The sequence below is a fragment of the Eurosta solidaginis genome, chromosome 5, assembly GCF_040869045.1.
Source record: "Eurosta solidaginis isolate ZX-2024a chromosome 5, ASM4086904v1, whole genome shotgun sequence".
Classification (NCBI taxonomy): Eukaryota; Metazoa; Arthropoda; class Insecta; order Diptera; family Tephritidae; genus Eurosta; species Eurosta solidaginis.
This window is the reverse complement of record NC_090323.1, coordinates 275,707,595-275,723,078: the sequence shown is the minus strand read 5'-3', so window position 1 is coordinate 275,723,078 and position 15,484 is coordinate 275,707,595. Positions and strand designations below refer to the sequence as shown.

The 15,484-nt window shown below is 35.9% G+C and overlaps 2 protein-coding genes across 3 annotated transcripts in view; one reads left to right on the top strand and one right to left on the bottom strand.

Annotated features, from left to right (window-relative positions):
• The window catches only part of Obp73a (Odorant-binding protein 73a), a 372,527-nt gene that overhangs the window by 306,529 nt on the left and 50,514 nt on the right, over positions 1 to 15,484 (top strand). The window lies entirely within an intron of this gene.
• LOC137251925 (uncharacterized) overlaps positions 13,036 to 15,484 on the bottom strand; it is a 30,862-nt gene continuing 28,413 nt past the window's right edge. The window contains exons 3-4 of the mRNA XM_067786950.1: positions 14,558 to 14,739; positions 13,036 to 14,390 (exon numbers count right to left, since the gene is read on the bottom strand). Coding sequence (XP_067643051.1) covers positions 13,201 to 14,390; positions 14,558 to 14,739 — 1,372 coding nt within the window. The 3' untranslated portion in view covers positions 13,036 to 13,200. The remainder of the gene's footprint in view (positions 14,391 to 14,557; positions 14,740 to 15,484) is intronic.

The following is a 15,484-nucleotide window of genomic DNA, read 5'->3' as shown; positions in this document are numbered from 1 at the left end:
TCAAAGGTGCTGACGAGTGCTTTAATATGGCGTAATATGAGAGAGACCTTGTTTTCGGGATATTCACCAAAATGTGGACCATGTTACTTGACTTTTCTATCCACCTCAGCGGGTTAGGAGGTCAGAATATTCCCACGGTAGGTATGCCTGTCGTAAGAGGCGACTAAAATACCAGATTCAAGGGGCTGTGTAGCGCAACCCTTCAGGTTGCCAGCGCAATATATAGCTTCTCCAAACCCAATTGCCAACCTCACCTATCCGCGGCGAATCCTGTTTCACTAACAGACGAGGCTCTGGCGACCCCAAGCTCCTCGTGGAACTGTGGGAGGGAGGGAGGAAATGGCCTGAAGGTTTAATGTGGCCACATAAATCGTTCCCGAGATGGTCGGGCTAGCACCTCAATGGTGCTGTGGTACCGGAGCGTACCGGATATGTATCCGGCAAAGGACCATCACATCGATAACACTCCCCAAAGCTTTCGGGGAGCAACCTTATCGCTACAACAACAACAACAACAACTTTTCTATTAAGTATGTAATAAATTTAACGGTGCGGCATCTATCTAACTGTTAAGATATGTAACAGAAAATTATTTGCATACATGCAATCATTAACAGGTTGCTTACAGCGTCGATTACTGTTGCAATTTTTTTGAATCACAGGTTTTAATTTTATGAAGATGGCCATGCCACGCTATTAGCTGTTTTTAAAATAGAGTACGATTTGCTTTTTGTTTGAAAGTTAATAGCATATTTGTTTCTTGCTGCGTGAGTACATATTAAAAAAGAATTAAAATCAGTGAAAATTTACATACCTCTGCCATTAATTGTGAAACAGTTGAAAACAGTGAAAGTTTATAATTTACGAATAGTTGCTTCCACGAACAGTTGTGAACATTTAAAAAAGAAATTAAAATCAGAGAAAATTTATATACAGTCACTCACAAAAAAAGTATACACCTCTGTTTGGAAAGTTCTCACCAATTTCGGCTTCAGCAAATTTATTTTAACTAATTTCCTATAAGAAAATGTATCAAAATCTAATAAAAAAAAAAAAAAAAACTATAAAAAGGTGTATACTTACTTTTGTGAGTAATTGTACCTATTCGAATAGGTGTGAATTTGCTAAAAAGGAAAATGCCGAAAGTGCGAACCAGACTAAATCGGAAAACACTGCACAATGCGTCAACAGCACGTGCCCAATTAAATTACGATTATGCCAATTCAAAGGATCTTGGAATAGGAAGAATGAATGTAGTTTGTGTTCATTGCGGTACAAAAAAATGGAGTGGCGAAGCGCCAGGTTTATGCCGTGCCGGGGTAAGATAATTCTTCCTAATCTTCAGCAGCCGCCGGACCCACTAAAATTCCTAATTCTCGGCTCTCATCCATTATCAAAGCTTTTTCTGGATAATGTCAGAAATTAAAATAATTTGTTTCAAATGACTTCTTTTGGCACGCATGAGATAAGAGAAGGAAATTTCATGCCAACTTACAAAATTCAAAGTCAGGTATACCATCTTATTGGATCACTACTACCAGAACCGAATTTACATGCCCAGTACTACAAATGTACTTTATTTCCGAGGCTAACCAAAGCTCCATTCGCTCAAACATGATATCAATGTTAAATTTGGAATTTATAGATATACTACAAATTTTCTGAATACATATAACTCTTTTATTTCGAGCTTCAAATATAATTTAGAGCGTATGGACAGGTCCGAGTCTGCAAATGATTTTCGGTTGGTTATCAATGCGGACAAACTACCTGCTAATGAGCACAGAGGGCGATATAATGCACCCTTAGTAAACGAGGTAGCCGTACTTTTGATATACGAAGACAAAGGGCCGAGAGATATTGTTTTGCACTGTCGTGCAGGGCAGCTCCAACGAGTCTCAGAGCTGCATCGAGCATATGATCCACTTCAGTATCCGATCATGTTTTTAAGAGGAGAAGACGTATACTGTTTAAACATGCCAAATTGTAATGGAACCAAGTATATCTCTTGCATGCAGTTCTATGCTTACCGGTTTATGGTCTGAGATAACTGTTTAAATCAGCTTCATTATTTTAAAAACTTATTAAATCAATACTCAGTGGACATAATGCCAAAAATGATTTCTGAATTATTGAATTTTATACGCAGAAATCAGCAAAAACTACGAGCTGGAGAGTATATACACTTGCGCGGTGCTATAAATGAAGATTCTAATATAAATGTTTCTAATATTGGGCAAAAAGTCATACTTCCTCCATCATTTACGGGTTCAGCGCGTTACATGGAAGAAAAACACAAGAGGCGATGACGATGATGTACTTCATTATGGCCGGCCTGACTTATTTATAACTTTACGTGTAATCCTGAATGGCCACAAATAATACAAGAGCTTTTTAATGCCCAAAAATCGCACAATCGACATGATGTTGTAGGTAGAGTTTTTCATTTGAAAATAAAAAAGCTTATGTTTCTTTTAACCAAAAAATGCATATTTGGAGAAATTAGGTTTTCTCTGTGGAATGGCAAAACGTAGATTTCCGCATTTTCATATACTGCTCTGGCTGCAGACAAAAATTCAGCCACACGAAATGGATAGCATACTTTGTGTTGAAATCCGGAACCCAAGCAATGATCCACTTCTATATGAAATTGTTTGCAAAAATATGATTCATGGACCATGTGGACAGCATAACATATTCTCACCTTGCATGGCAGAAGGCAAATGTCTGAAATGTTTCCTCGCAGTTTTAGTGCAGAGACGCAGTCCGGCGAAGATGGATACCCAACATACCGTAGACGATCTCCTGAAAACGGAGGTAACACTGCCGACCTTGATGTACGTGGCGCTATAACCAGAATAGATAATAGATGGGTCGTTCCTTATTGCCCTATGCTCTTGCGGTGCTTTTCAGCTCATATAAATGTTTAATACTGTCATTCGATTAAATATATCAAATACGTATGCAAATATGTCAACGAGGGTACAGATCAGGCTACATTTTTCTTCCAAAACAATTCCGATGAAATTCAAAAATATCTCAACGGTTGTTATATTGGCACTTCGGAGTCCTTTTGGCGTTTTTTTGATTTTCCAATTCATGAGCGATTTCCAACTGTTGTGCAATTAGCAGTGTATTTAGAGAACGGACAACGAGTTTACTTTTCAGAAGACAATGTACACCAAGTTCTTGACAATCCGCGTAAAACTACATTAATAGCTTCTTTAATAATTTTGGGAAAAATTTAAACAACGTGACATCAGGACGGACAAGGCGACAGCTGTTTCGATTATACCTTGTAAATCTCTTCAAAGCCTTTTCTCCCCGGAGTGGGATTCGAACCCGCACTCCTACGATAGTTGAAATTGTTACAAACGCATTCAGCTACGTCATGCCTTAGTTGTTGATAAGTTTTTCCCAATTGCCTTCTTTTGCATATATTAATCTTCTACACACCACATACTTCGCAAGTAATTATGTGTTGAAGTTATGCATGTTGGTAAGGCGGTTTCAGAGAAACTTGGTATTGTTGCTGTTTTTGTTGTATTTATAGAACTACAACGAATTAACCAAATGTTGTCTATTTGTATGAGTTAATCGGGGATTGCCCGTATTGCTTTAAATGTATGAAAGCATTTATTTCAAGCAATTTTTAATTTTATAATTTATTTAATAATTTTTGGAAAAATTTAAACATTAATAGCGTTTTTTGAATTATGCGCCACCGATTCATTTGCGAAAACGCTTCTTTATCACGAAGTACCGTGAAAACAAAGTAATAGGACTATGCAAAAAGAGTTATCGAGTTTTCGGCCGCCTTCTCCAAATCGGAATATTCAACAAACTGAATGTCCTTTTGAGACCACATTGAGGCGTTCATGTGACATTAACATTTTAATTGACTACCTTGCAACAAATTTTCCAAAAATGGTTTCGGATCAGCAACTAACATATGGCAAGTTGTCAACAGCATAGATAATAAAGCTGGTCAAGCATCTTTCTAGTTGCTCCGGGTGGTTGTGGGAAACCTTTTTACTTAATCTTCTTCTGGCTTATGCCAGACGTAAAGGCCACGTGGCGCTGGCAGTAGCGTTATCGGGAATCCGCTGGTCGAACAGCCCATTCCACTTTTAAGTTGCCCCTAAGCGTGTCCGTCCAAAACAACAGATTTGCTCTATTCCAAAGAACTGGCCAACATTTTATAAGAACTTGTACTGATAGTGTGGGATGAGTCTGCAATGACCTATCGAGCGCATGTTGAAGCAGTAGATCGCACATTAAAAAACATAAGATCTAACGACAAACCCTTTGGTGGAATAACAATCCTTTTTGCAGGAGATTTTCGTCAGACTTTGCCTGTAGTGGCGAAGGGAACTCGAGCTGATATTGTCAAATCATGCTTCAAGGCATCTTTATTATGGAATCACGTAGAGAAATTCTGTATGCGAACAAACATGAGAGCTCATCTGAATGGAAATGTTAGTACATTTCCCCAGGATTTACTCGACATAGGAGATGGTTAAAGTTGCAATGAGAACGGTTACTTTATAGTTGATTTAAGGCTTGGTAATATGGTGCATAACGTGGACGAATTAATATTGCAAATTTACCCGAATATTGAACATCTTTGCAGTAAGCCATATACCTGGCTATGCGAGAGGGCTATCGTTTCTCCAAGAAATAAAACGGTAGACCAAATTAACAACATGATTATAGATAGAATTCCCAGCGAAACTAGAGAGTATTTATCAACTGACTCTGTACTTAATAGAGAAGATGCCGTACAGTACCCTACTGAGTTTTTAAATTCTCTTAATCCCTCTGGCTTACCCCTCATAAATTAAAGTTAAAAAGTAACATTCCAGTTATTTTACTGCACTTTTTATTTTTAAAGCCACCTACGTTATTCAATGGGACGAGATTACAAATAAAACGAATGCATAACAATATCCTAGAAGTAACAATCCTTACGGGTCCAGCTGCAGGAGAAACATCGTACATACCTCGCATACCTATGATTCCGACCGATATGCCTTTCCAATATAAACGATTGCAATTTCCAGTGAAAGTTTCCTTCGCAGTGACAATAAACAAATCGCAAGGACAAACGTTAAACTATGCTGCTATTGACTTACGGGCAGAGTGTTTTACACATGGGCAATTGTATGTTGCAATGTTCAGAACTGGGAACCCTCGGAATCAAGCTATACTACTGTCTTCAGATAATAAAACTAAAAATGTAGTATATTCTGAAGTACTTTGAAATTTAGTGTATGTTAGTCTAATAATCGAATGTAAATATAAAATAAATTAATATTCATACTTAACTGGATATCGAAACCAATGTTCTGCTTATTTCAAAACATTGTGTATTTAATAGTAAAGCATCTTTAAAAAATGTACCTGTGAACAACGTCACACGCGGGCTGCTAGTTCAGTAGAATAAAATAAAAAAGTTTTGCAGGGCGAAATCAAAAGCCCTTGGAATCTTGTCAGGAATACTGTTCGTGGTATTACATATATAATTAAATTAGCGGTACCCGACAGATGATGTTCTGGGTCACCCTGGTCCAGATTTTTGTCGATATCTCGAAAACGCCACTCCCTTTTAAAACCCTCATTAATACCTTTAATTTGATACCCATTTTGTACAAACACATTCTAAAGTCACCCCTGGTCCACCTTTATGACGATATCTCGAAAAGGCGTCCACCTATATACTAAGGCCTACTCCCATTTAAATACTCATTAACCTTCGGTGAGCGCGATGTGGAGGGGCTACTCCTTTATTGTTTATAATAATTATTTTTGAAGTATTTGGGTGCTGCCGGTCGGGTCAACAACCATATTAGGCTCATTATAATAATTTGAAAAAGAATAAGTAAGAAAGGCTAAGTTGGGGTGTAACCGAACATTACATACTCAGCTGAGAGCTTTGGAGACATAATAAGGGAAAATCACCATGTAGGAAAATTAACCTAGGGTAACCCTGGAATATGTTTGTATGACATGGGTATCAAATGGTATTAAAGAGTATTTTAAAAGGGAGTGGGCCATAGTTCTATAGGTGGACGCCATTTCGGGTGACTCTAGAATGTGTTTGTACGATATGCGAATCAAATGAAAGGCGTTAATTAGTATTTTAAAAGGTAGTGGGCCTTAGTTCTATAGGTCGACGCCTTTAAGAGATATCGCCATAAAGGTGGATCAGGGGTGACTCTAGAATGTGTTTTTACGATATGGGAATCAAATGATGTCGAGGGGCTACTCCTTTATTGTTTATAATAATTACACTGGTCGACGGCCAAAATTTACCAGAGACGCCGTTACGAAATTCGTATGTAAAACCACCCCCTGATTTCGAAAATCGAGTTCATTTTTAATTCTATGGTACCGTTTTTGAGATATTTGCAATTTACCGTCATTCGAAAAAACCAAAAAGATGGCTCCCTTTAATTACGTATATCTCACGAACGGGTCAAGCAATTTGCTATAAATGCATCATACATTGTTTTTTGCTCAACCAGATAGTTTTCGAGATATTAGCTTATCATTTCAGATTTTTGTTTTTTTTTTTTATGAAAAAATATGAAAAAAATTACTCTTTGCGAGGGCAGCATTCCAAACCCACAACTTTTTTTCCAGATATTTTTTCTCTGTTTAATTAGAAAAAAGATAAGCTATCATCGAAGAAAATCGATGTAAAACTACGTAAGTTATAAGCGATCAAATAAAAATACACAGGTTGCGCATTTTCAACGTATACCTCAAAACGTATGTATGGTATAAAGAAGAGTGAAATATCTACCTATGCTCTGTTTCTATTTAGTTAAAAGTTCAATTTATGAATGAAATTACCCATATTTTTAACTTTTTTTTTAATTTATTTATGGTTATACTATATTCTAACAATCTTTATCTTAATTTGATTTCACTATGTAGTTGAAATAATTATGTGTTCTACTTTGACGCTTATTCAGTTTAGGATCGGTTTCTCTTATGAGAAACCAGCAGTAATCACCCATCATTGCGACGTCCCAGAATCATTCTCAAGTTATACAGACCAATTCTAAATATTCTCGCGGAATTTTGTTCTCGCGGATCTTTTATTCCCGCGGAAAAATTCCTCCAATTCTGTTCTCCTAGGGAGAACAATAATTGGGGAATAGGAATTTCGAATTTTCGAAGTCAGCTGTTTTGTCAATTGAAATTTCGTTGCACATTTCTTATTTTGTTCAAAAAATTGAAAAGTTTAATTATTGTTGCAAATTTGTTGGAAATTAAGAAATAAAATATAAACATTGCACAGTATTTATTGCATTTCATGTGGTATTCACTGAAATGAGTAATGAATTGGTGCCACAGCAACATCAACAGCGGAACATAAGAAGAAGACGGCCGCATAACACAAATCTGCAGGAGTTGCCTGCTTTCATTCAGCAAAGCAATTTTCTGGCGGCCAAGTTGAGTTGAATTCGTCCTTCATCATATGCCAAAATCTATTTAAGCCTTATTAAAAAATACTTGCGCAATTTCTGGATGGCTGCATAAAATTTGTATACCAAGAGCTCTACCGTTGCTTATGATATACTTTTCAACTTAAAATAAAGAATATTGTGGTTGTAGTTGTTGTTGTATTAAAAATAAAAAATGTTGTTGTATTAGAAGTAAGAATATTGTGGTAGAATATAAATACATCTTTTAGCACAAATTTGTACAAATAAGTGTTCTTTCTTAAAATAACCAATTTCCTTTAACTATTTTGATGCATTCCCTTTAATTTAACAAGTGAAAAAACTCCTATGAAATGGCAGAGAAATCTCCCTCTCCCTCACATTCATAATACCTACTTTTCTCCCATAACCGGTTTCCGCTTTTTCGAACCTTGTTCAGAATAGGAAGAAAGGGAGAAGTGAAAAAACTTACAAGGAATTTTTATTTAGAATACGAGGAATGGGAGAAGGGAGAAAACTCGCACGGAATTTTCGTTTAGAATTGGACTGATAGAATTTTGGGAAATTAATTTTAATAAGTCTTTAATATTTACCCATTTTCGCATAATTATTGATTAAGTCGTTCACTATCTGCTCGTAGTTAGGGCTTTTGTGTCGACCGAGAAAAGAAGCAACGACCTTTTCAAAGGATTTCCACGCTGCTCCCTCAACTGATGAGAGTAGTCCTTTGAATTTATTATTGTTGATCAACTTTTTTATTTGTGGTCCAACAAAAATACCTTCCTTAATCTTGGCTTGAGAAATATCTGGCCTTAACAAAGTTTTTAATGAGACCGAGCATGATGTGTAAGGGTGGAAGTATGATTTTCTCTTTCTTGGCAAAAGGGGTGTATTTGATGTTATCCACACCAACGGTAAACTCGACTCTTTCCGGCCAATCCTTTATGACGTAGTGGTCCTTACGAGCTCGGCTATCCCACTTGCAGAGGAAGTAGCAGTGCTTGGTGTAGCCACCTTGTAGACCAAATAGCATTGCAACGACTTTGAGATCAGAACATATTTTCCAATCATGCTCTTCATATTTGATAAATTTGAGTAGTTTTTGCATTTCCTCGTAGGTTTTATTTGTATTTACTGTATGTGCGATCGGGATAGAAGGCTTTTTGTTACCAATATGCAATAATACAGCCTTCAAACTCAGTTTATTGCTGTCTATGAACAATCGCCACTCTTTTGAATCATATGTTTGACCAAACTCTTTGAATAAACCAGGAATGTCGTTGCAGTAGCATATACTGTCTTTCTTGGTATAGTGTTTGGAAAATGGTTCGTGACGAGTTCTGCAATATATCACCTTAACATCTGATGACACAAATTTAAATTGTTGTATACGAGAAGTGTGGATCTCGGCCTTTTCCTTAGGTAGTTCAAAATCTCTTATCCAATCATTAAGTTGTGCTTGTGACAGAACGTTTCTCTTGTTTCCCATTCGAAATTCAGTACAACTTGATTCCCCGCACTCAGATATTCTTGTTGACAATGGAACTGGATCCGCAACTGCCGTTGAATGTGGTACTGGTAATGTCACTGTAGGTACGCTGGCATAGGTTACTCTTCTTGATCTTCCAACGCCAAGTACTTTTGTTTGACAAATATAACACTCTATTGAATGGCAAGTAGGTTCTATCCATATCATTGGTGTATCAAATTTTATTTGTTGTCCTGATTCCGACTGAATCAATTCTACTCGACACGATGTACACAATGTGTTCGATGTCCATGGTTTTTCAGCATTTTTAGGCTCAATGCCAAAATACTTGGAGTATAAAGTTTTGATATGATCTGAGAACACTCGTCGTCGCCTTATGATAGTATATTGGCCACACATGAAACAGAACATATCTGGATCATATCTGGAAATTTGACTTATGAACTCAACTATCTCCGGCGAGCCTTGCAGATGTTATGAAGTTTCAAGGCGCATTAACTCATATTTATACTCGGAACAAGAATAAAATTGAAAAAATCAAATCTTACCTAGACAGAAAGGTTCCTTTTTATACGAAGTCGGGAAAAGGAAACACTACTTGCTTAAGATGTAGGCTTTAAAAATTGTCTGTGTCTTATAATTTTGAAAATCTACCTGCATTCTTACCTATAAGTGACGGAAATACATGTTTGGAAATTTGACTTATGAACTCAACTATCTCCGATGAGCCTTGCAGATGTTATGAAGTTTCAAGGCGCATTAACTCATATTTATACTCGGAACAAGAATAAAATTGAAAAAATCAAATCTTACCTAGACAGAAAGGTTCCTTTTTATACGAAGTCGGGAAAAGGAAACACTACTTGCTTAAGATGTAGGCTTTAAAAATTTTCTGTGTCTTATAATTTTGAAAATCTACCTGCATTCTTACCCATTAGTGACGGAAATACATGTTTATAACTACATGCCTACAACAGGTTTCGAACCCAACCACTCTTCCTTTCGATGCAACCACTCTACCTACTATTAAAATATTAAAAGTACTATTTGATTTATTTAAAGAAAAAGTATTATCATTGTTATGGTGTTATTCGTTTATCCGGATAATATCCCATTTGCACTTTATACCTTTAATATACATATGTATGTATACATACATTGAAGTTTCGCAATCTGGGTATTTTTATTTGATCGCTTATAACTTACGTAGTTTTGCATCGATTTTCTTCGGTGATAGCTTATCTTTTTTCTAATTAAACAGAGCTTTACTTAAAGATAAAATATCTGGAAAAAAGTTGTGGTTTTGGAATGCTGCCCTCGCAAAGAGTAATTTTTTTCATATTTTTTCATAAAAAAAAAACAAAAATCTGAAATGATAAGCTAATATCTCGAAAACTATCTGGTTGAGAAAAAAACAATTTATGATTCATTTATAGTACATTTTATCGTCTTTCCGATTCTGTAAACCTTTTTACAATTGCTTGACCCGTTTGTGAGATATACGTAATTAAAGGGAACCATCTTTTTGTTTTTTTCGAATAACGGTAAATTGCAAATATCTCAAAAACGGTACCATAGAATTACAAATGAACTAAATTTTCGAAATCAGGGGATGATTCTACATACGAATTTCATAACGGCGTTTCTGGTAAAGAGAAAAAGTTGAAATTCGTGGTCCAGTGTTATTGTTGAAGTATTTGGGTGCTGCCGGTCGGGTCAACAACCATTTTAGTCTCATTATAATAATTTGAAAAAGAATAAGTAAGAAAGGCTAAGTTCGGGTGTAACCGAACATTACATACTCAGCTGAGAGCTTTGGAGACAAAATAAGGGAAAATCACCATGCCAGAAAATTAAACTAGGGTAACCCTGGAATATGTTTGTATGACATGTGTATCAAATGAAAGGTGTTAATGAGTATTTTAAAAGGTAGTGGGCCTTAGTTCTATAGGTGGACGCCTTTTCGAGATATCGCCATAAAGGTGGACCAGGGGTGACTCTAAAATTTGTTTGTACGATATGGGTATCAAATGGTAGGTATTAAAGAGTATTTTAAAAGGGAGTGGGCCATAGTTCTATAGGTGGACGCCATTTCGGGATATCGTCATAAAGGTGGATCAGGGGTGACTCTAGAATGTGTTTTTACGATATGGGAATCAAACGAAAAGTGTATTTCGGCTATGAGATACTTTTCAGCAAAAATGCATCTGCCTTAGCACAAGATTTTCGCAGTCGGCACAAAAAACTGTAAGTCCCATCACTTCGTAAGAAATAATTAAATGTAGTAATAAACCTCAAATTACATAGATGCGCTCTCATTTTTCACGTTGGGATTATATATCGAAGCATTATTTAAATGCTGCACTCAGAAAAAACACGTACTTAGACTAAAATGAGGAAAAACATTTCCTAACACATTTTTTCTTAATATTGAAGAAAGTTTCAATGTAATGAGTGAGAATTCTTTGTATAAAATTTTTCATTCTTTTGAGGGAAAATCTTTCTTCAATATTTTCAATCAAGAATACTTGACTGAATATTTCTCACAATAGGGGGACTCATGAAAGCATATAAACTTATAAGGTGTAAAATTATATCCATTTACACACGCTGTTATATGAACGCACCTAGAAATATTCTTGATAAACTTAATTGTCTATCAGATGTATTATTGTAAAAAAACTTGTGATTATAACAAAAATTATAAAATGCCAAGATTAAGTGAAAAATCAAAACTAAAACGTCTTTACTAAGATATTCTTGTAAATGACTTGCTGATGTTGGAGATTTCTGATGAAAATGCCTGCTGTAATGTCTGCAAGGTTGCATTCCTTTGAGTTTACCGCGTTTACACAATGAAATGTGCGCGTAAATTTATACAAATTGTGTAAATGATTTTTCATACAAAATTTGACAGTTCGTTTACGCACTAGATAAATTTATACGTTTACACACTTTATAAGGCATTTATACGGTTACATGAGTTCCCCTAATATTTACATGCACGAGTTAGCTCAGTGAATAAGATTATTGTCTGTACAGTTGCTGACCTCGACTAGAAATCCACGGCCGTGACAGTTACACAATTAAATTTTTTAATTTTTATCATAAGAAACTTATTCCTATGACCAAGAAAAAAAAAACATCTAAGACTGACGACAGAGTGGTAGCGAGAAGCGTTGCTATAATAAAGGATAGAAAGCTCGGTAAATCACTTCTTGTGAAAAATTCTAAAAGTTGTCAGAGTGCCAGAAACGTTTCAAGCTTGTAAAATATACGAAAATAAGAATTGCTTCTTGCATAGCACAGCTTGCTTATAGAGAGCACTCTGCCGTCAACATTAGTTTTTGAGGAGACTACTCGTCTAGATCAAGGGAGGCGTTTCTATGACGCAAATTCAATCCCATTTTGTTTGCTTTTTCAGAATTTTTTTTTTTTTTTTTGAGTGTGAGTGAAAACATATTCATCCAATAGTATGATTAGTTTGAAGGAAAATTATATCTCTAATGTTAATTGAAAGCTACGGAAAGCACTTTATAAGTATATTTATAAATACGATTTAATATAATAAAAAATCGCTCAATACTTATGAGAGAAATATTATATAAATTATTCTTTTCGTGATGAATATCGAATAGCTGTAAAAAGATTCGTCAATGGTTTTTGCCTTCATGCTGAATTTAAGCTTGTGCCTTACAATAAGTTTGGTTCAAGTAATCAGCGACTTTATTCAACCGACTTATAATTTATTGAGGGATATTTTACGATTTATCATTGTCACAGACGTGTTTTTCTAGGTGAATGTAGCTTTTACAGATAAGTCAAAATTTTCCACGAATTACTTCGAAAGGCAATAAAAATAAAACAAAAAACGACTAAAGTAAAGCTTTCGGTAAGACTGGTGCTGGAAATAAGAATGGCTTACCGTCATTTAAATTTTCAAGACGTGTCAGGTGTAATAATACCCAAAAGGCGAGAAGTGTGAAAAGAATTGTAGAAAATTTTACTCGATTTTTATGCTTTAGTATAATAGATTTACAGAAAACTACAACAAACCCAAAGCTGGTATGGAAGCAATACACACACAAAGTTACATGTATTTAAATAGATAAATAAAGATTTTATTTTTCATAAAACTTACAAACAGACTCGTACTTAAATATTAAAATACATAAAGTTATGATATCTAAAATCGATCTTAAAGTTTTAAATTTACTTTTAATTTATCCTTTCTAATGTAAGCCTAGTCTTGAAACCCTAACTGTTATACTTCATGCCATTCTCCATTGAAGTCAGCATATCGGCGATTTCATCTTGTCGCAATGCCTCAGACGGAGATGGCACCCGTCGTCCACCTAGCGGCAATAAATCAATATTTTGTACGTGTGCTCTCACGCTATGTCCCGGTGGCAATCCTATATACCATTTACCCACATTCTTTATAATGGTCGAATCGCGATGCCGATTCACCCATTCCCGTTCTCTATCTAATTGAAGTATTTTATTGTTACTGGATATAAGCGGTTGTAAAGATCCAAAGTCATCATCACTTAAGTTTAGTGTGTCTGAAAACGAAGATGGCGAATCATATATGTATCCGGTATCACCAACGCCACTATTACGACTACTGCCCATAGGCTTATTGGAGCGATTATGATTGTTATTACGGCCATCGGGATTCATTAAGTTGCGATTGTTATTTCGGTTTATATTTGATTTCCCTCTATCATGTGACGAACTGATTCCACTAGTGGTTCCATAACGTGTTGTTCCACGATTGCTACTAATGGAACCCATACGATCAGTTTTCATCTGATCACTACCATCACTTCCCAGGCTTGTAGTCCTTTCTTGTGAGTTATTATCATCTGGTTCTTTGGAATTGTTGGTTTGTACTTTTCCGGAGTTGCTCAAACTTTTCAAATAATCTCCCTCGCCGGTTCTACTTCCACCTAGACCACCACTGCTGGGGTCATTATCTACTCGAATGTCGTTTACACTGCTATCGCTAACAAAGTCATTAGCGAGTTTGAACTCTGTGTCACTTAATCTGAATTCAGTTATGGAAGGATTAATATGAGATCCCGGGCCCATTCGATTTTTAATTATTCTATAACCGATACCAGGGCCAGCAATATATTCAACGGTACGCTGTACACCAGTGTCATCCAGATATGAGTAAGTTCCTCTTACGAATCCGTCTGGACTACGACTTTCAGCTCGACGGTGATCAGGCCCAGCAGCAATTAGTTTATACGTCCCGCCTGGGCCGCGTTGAGTTGTCATTTTTCCACGAGTCTTTGAATGCGCCTTATAAAGGGGGGCAGCATATGCCACGCTTATCGGATTATCAGGCACAGAATTGAATACTTCAAAACCTGTTCCAGCACTGGCTGCATAACGTACGCTATGACGTTCGCCCACATCATCCAAGAATGAATACAGGCCTGCAAGAAGTTTATTTAGGTAAATATGTTTGCATATTTATAAATATAGGTACATTCAGGAAGCCATTGTTTACCTCGTTATTAGCGATTTATGATTTAACATACTGTACCCATTGTGTGAAAAACGTTTCATTGCACCCAATATTAAATAAAAAAATATGGCTCACCTCTTACTTGTCCAGCGGAATCACTATTTTCAGAACGGGATTGATCCCCGGAACGGAAGCTAAAACTATAAGAAGGGTCATCATATGAATCAGCCAATGGATCATCTGGACTACCACGTGGACGTACAGGATATTGCGCCAGATCCATTTTTCGATGAAGTTTCGGTCCATTAGCTCGAAATCTGAAGTAAAACCAAAATCATATTTCTCTTACTATTTAATGGTAATGTTGGTTTGTTTATATATATGGAAGCACATTGCACATTGGTTGAAACTGAGATGTTATTGGATAAATTTTATGGCCCGGTTTTTCAGTACAAAAGTTTAACTCAGTTTTTTAATTAAACTACGCTATGTAGTTTTGCCGTCAACTTTAACTGAAGTTTGAACTGAGCTCAAGCGGCCGGTTAAACTCTAGTTAACATATCAGCTATTTGGGTTGCGTTGTCGTTTATTCCGATTGCAAAATAATATGTAAAATTGAACACATTCTAAAGTTACAACATTTTTACATTAAGTCATGCTGAAATAAACGAATTAATTTATTTGGACACTGATACTTTAATTTATACTATTTACTTATTTTATAATGGCGTTTTTTCTCTCAGCAAAGCCAATCGGACCTAGATAATGAAAAATCTCGGGTTTCATACAAAAAAGCCTACGCCGAAAACTGTGACTGAAAATTGGTTTGTAGTTTAACTGAATATAAGTTTGACTAGAGTTAAGGCAAACCTATTTTAAGCTTAGTTAACCAACTACTGAAAAACTCGGCCGTTGTTGATAGCTGAAATATATTTTACCTACATATATTAAATGAGAAATACAGTAGAATCGCTAAAAAGTTAAGCAAGATCTCCCAAGGGTAGTTTACTTTTCCGAAATATTGACTTTTCCAAGCGGTTTTCAAATTTGAAAAAATGCAGT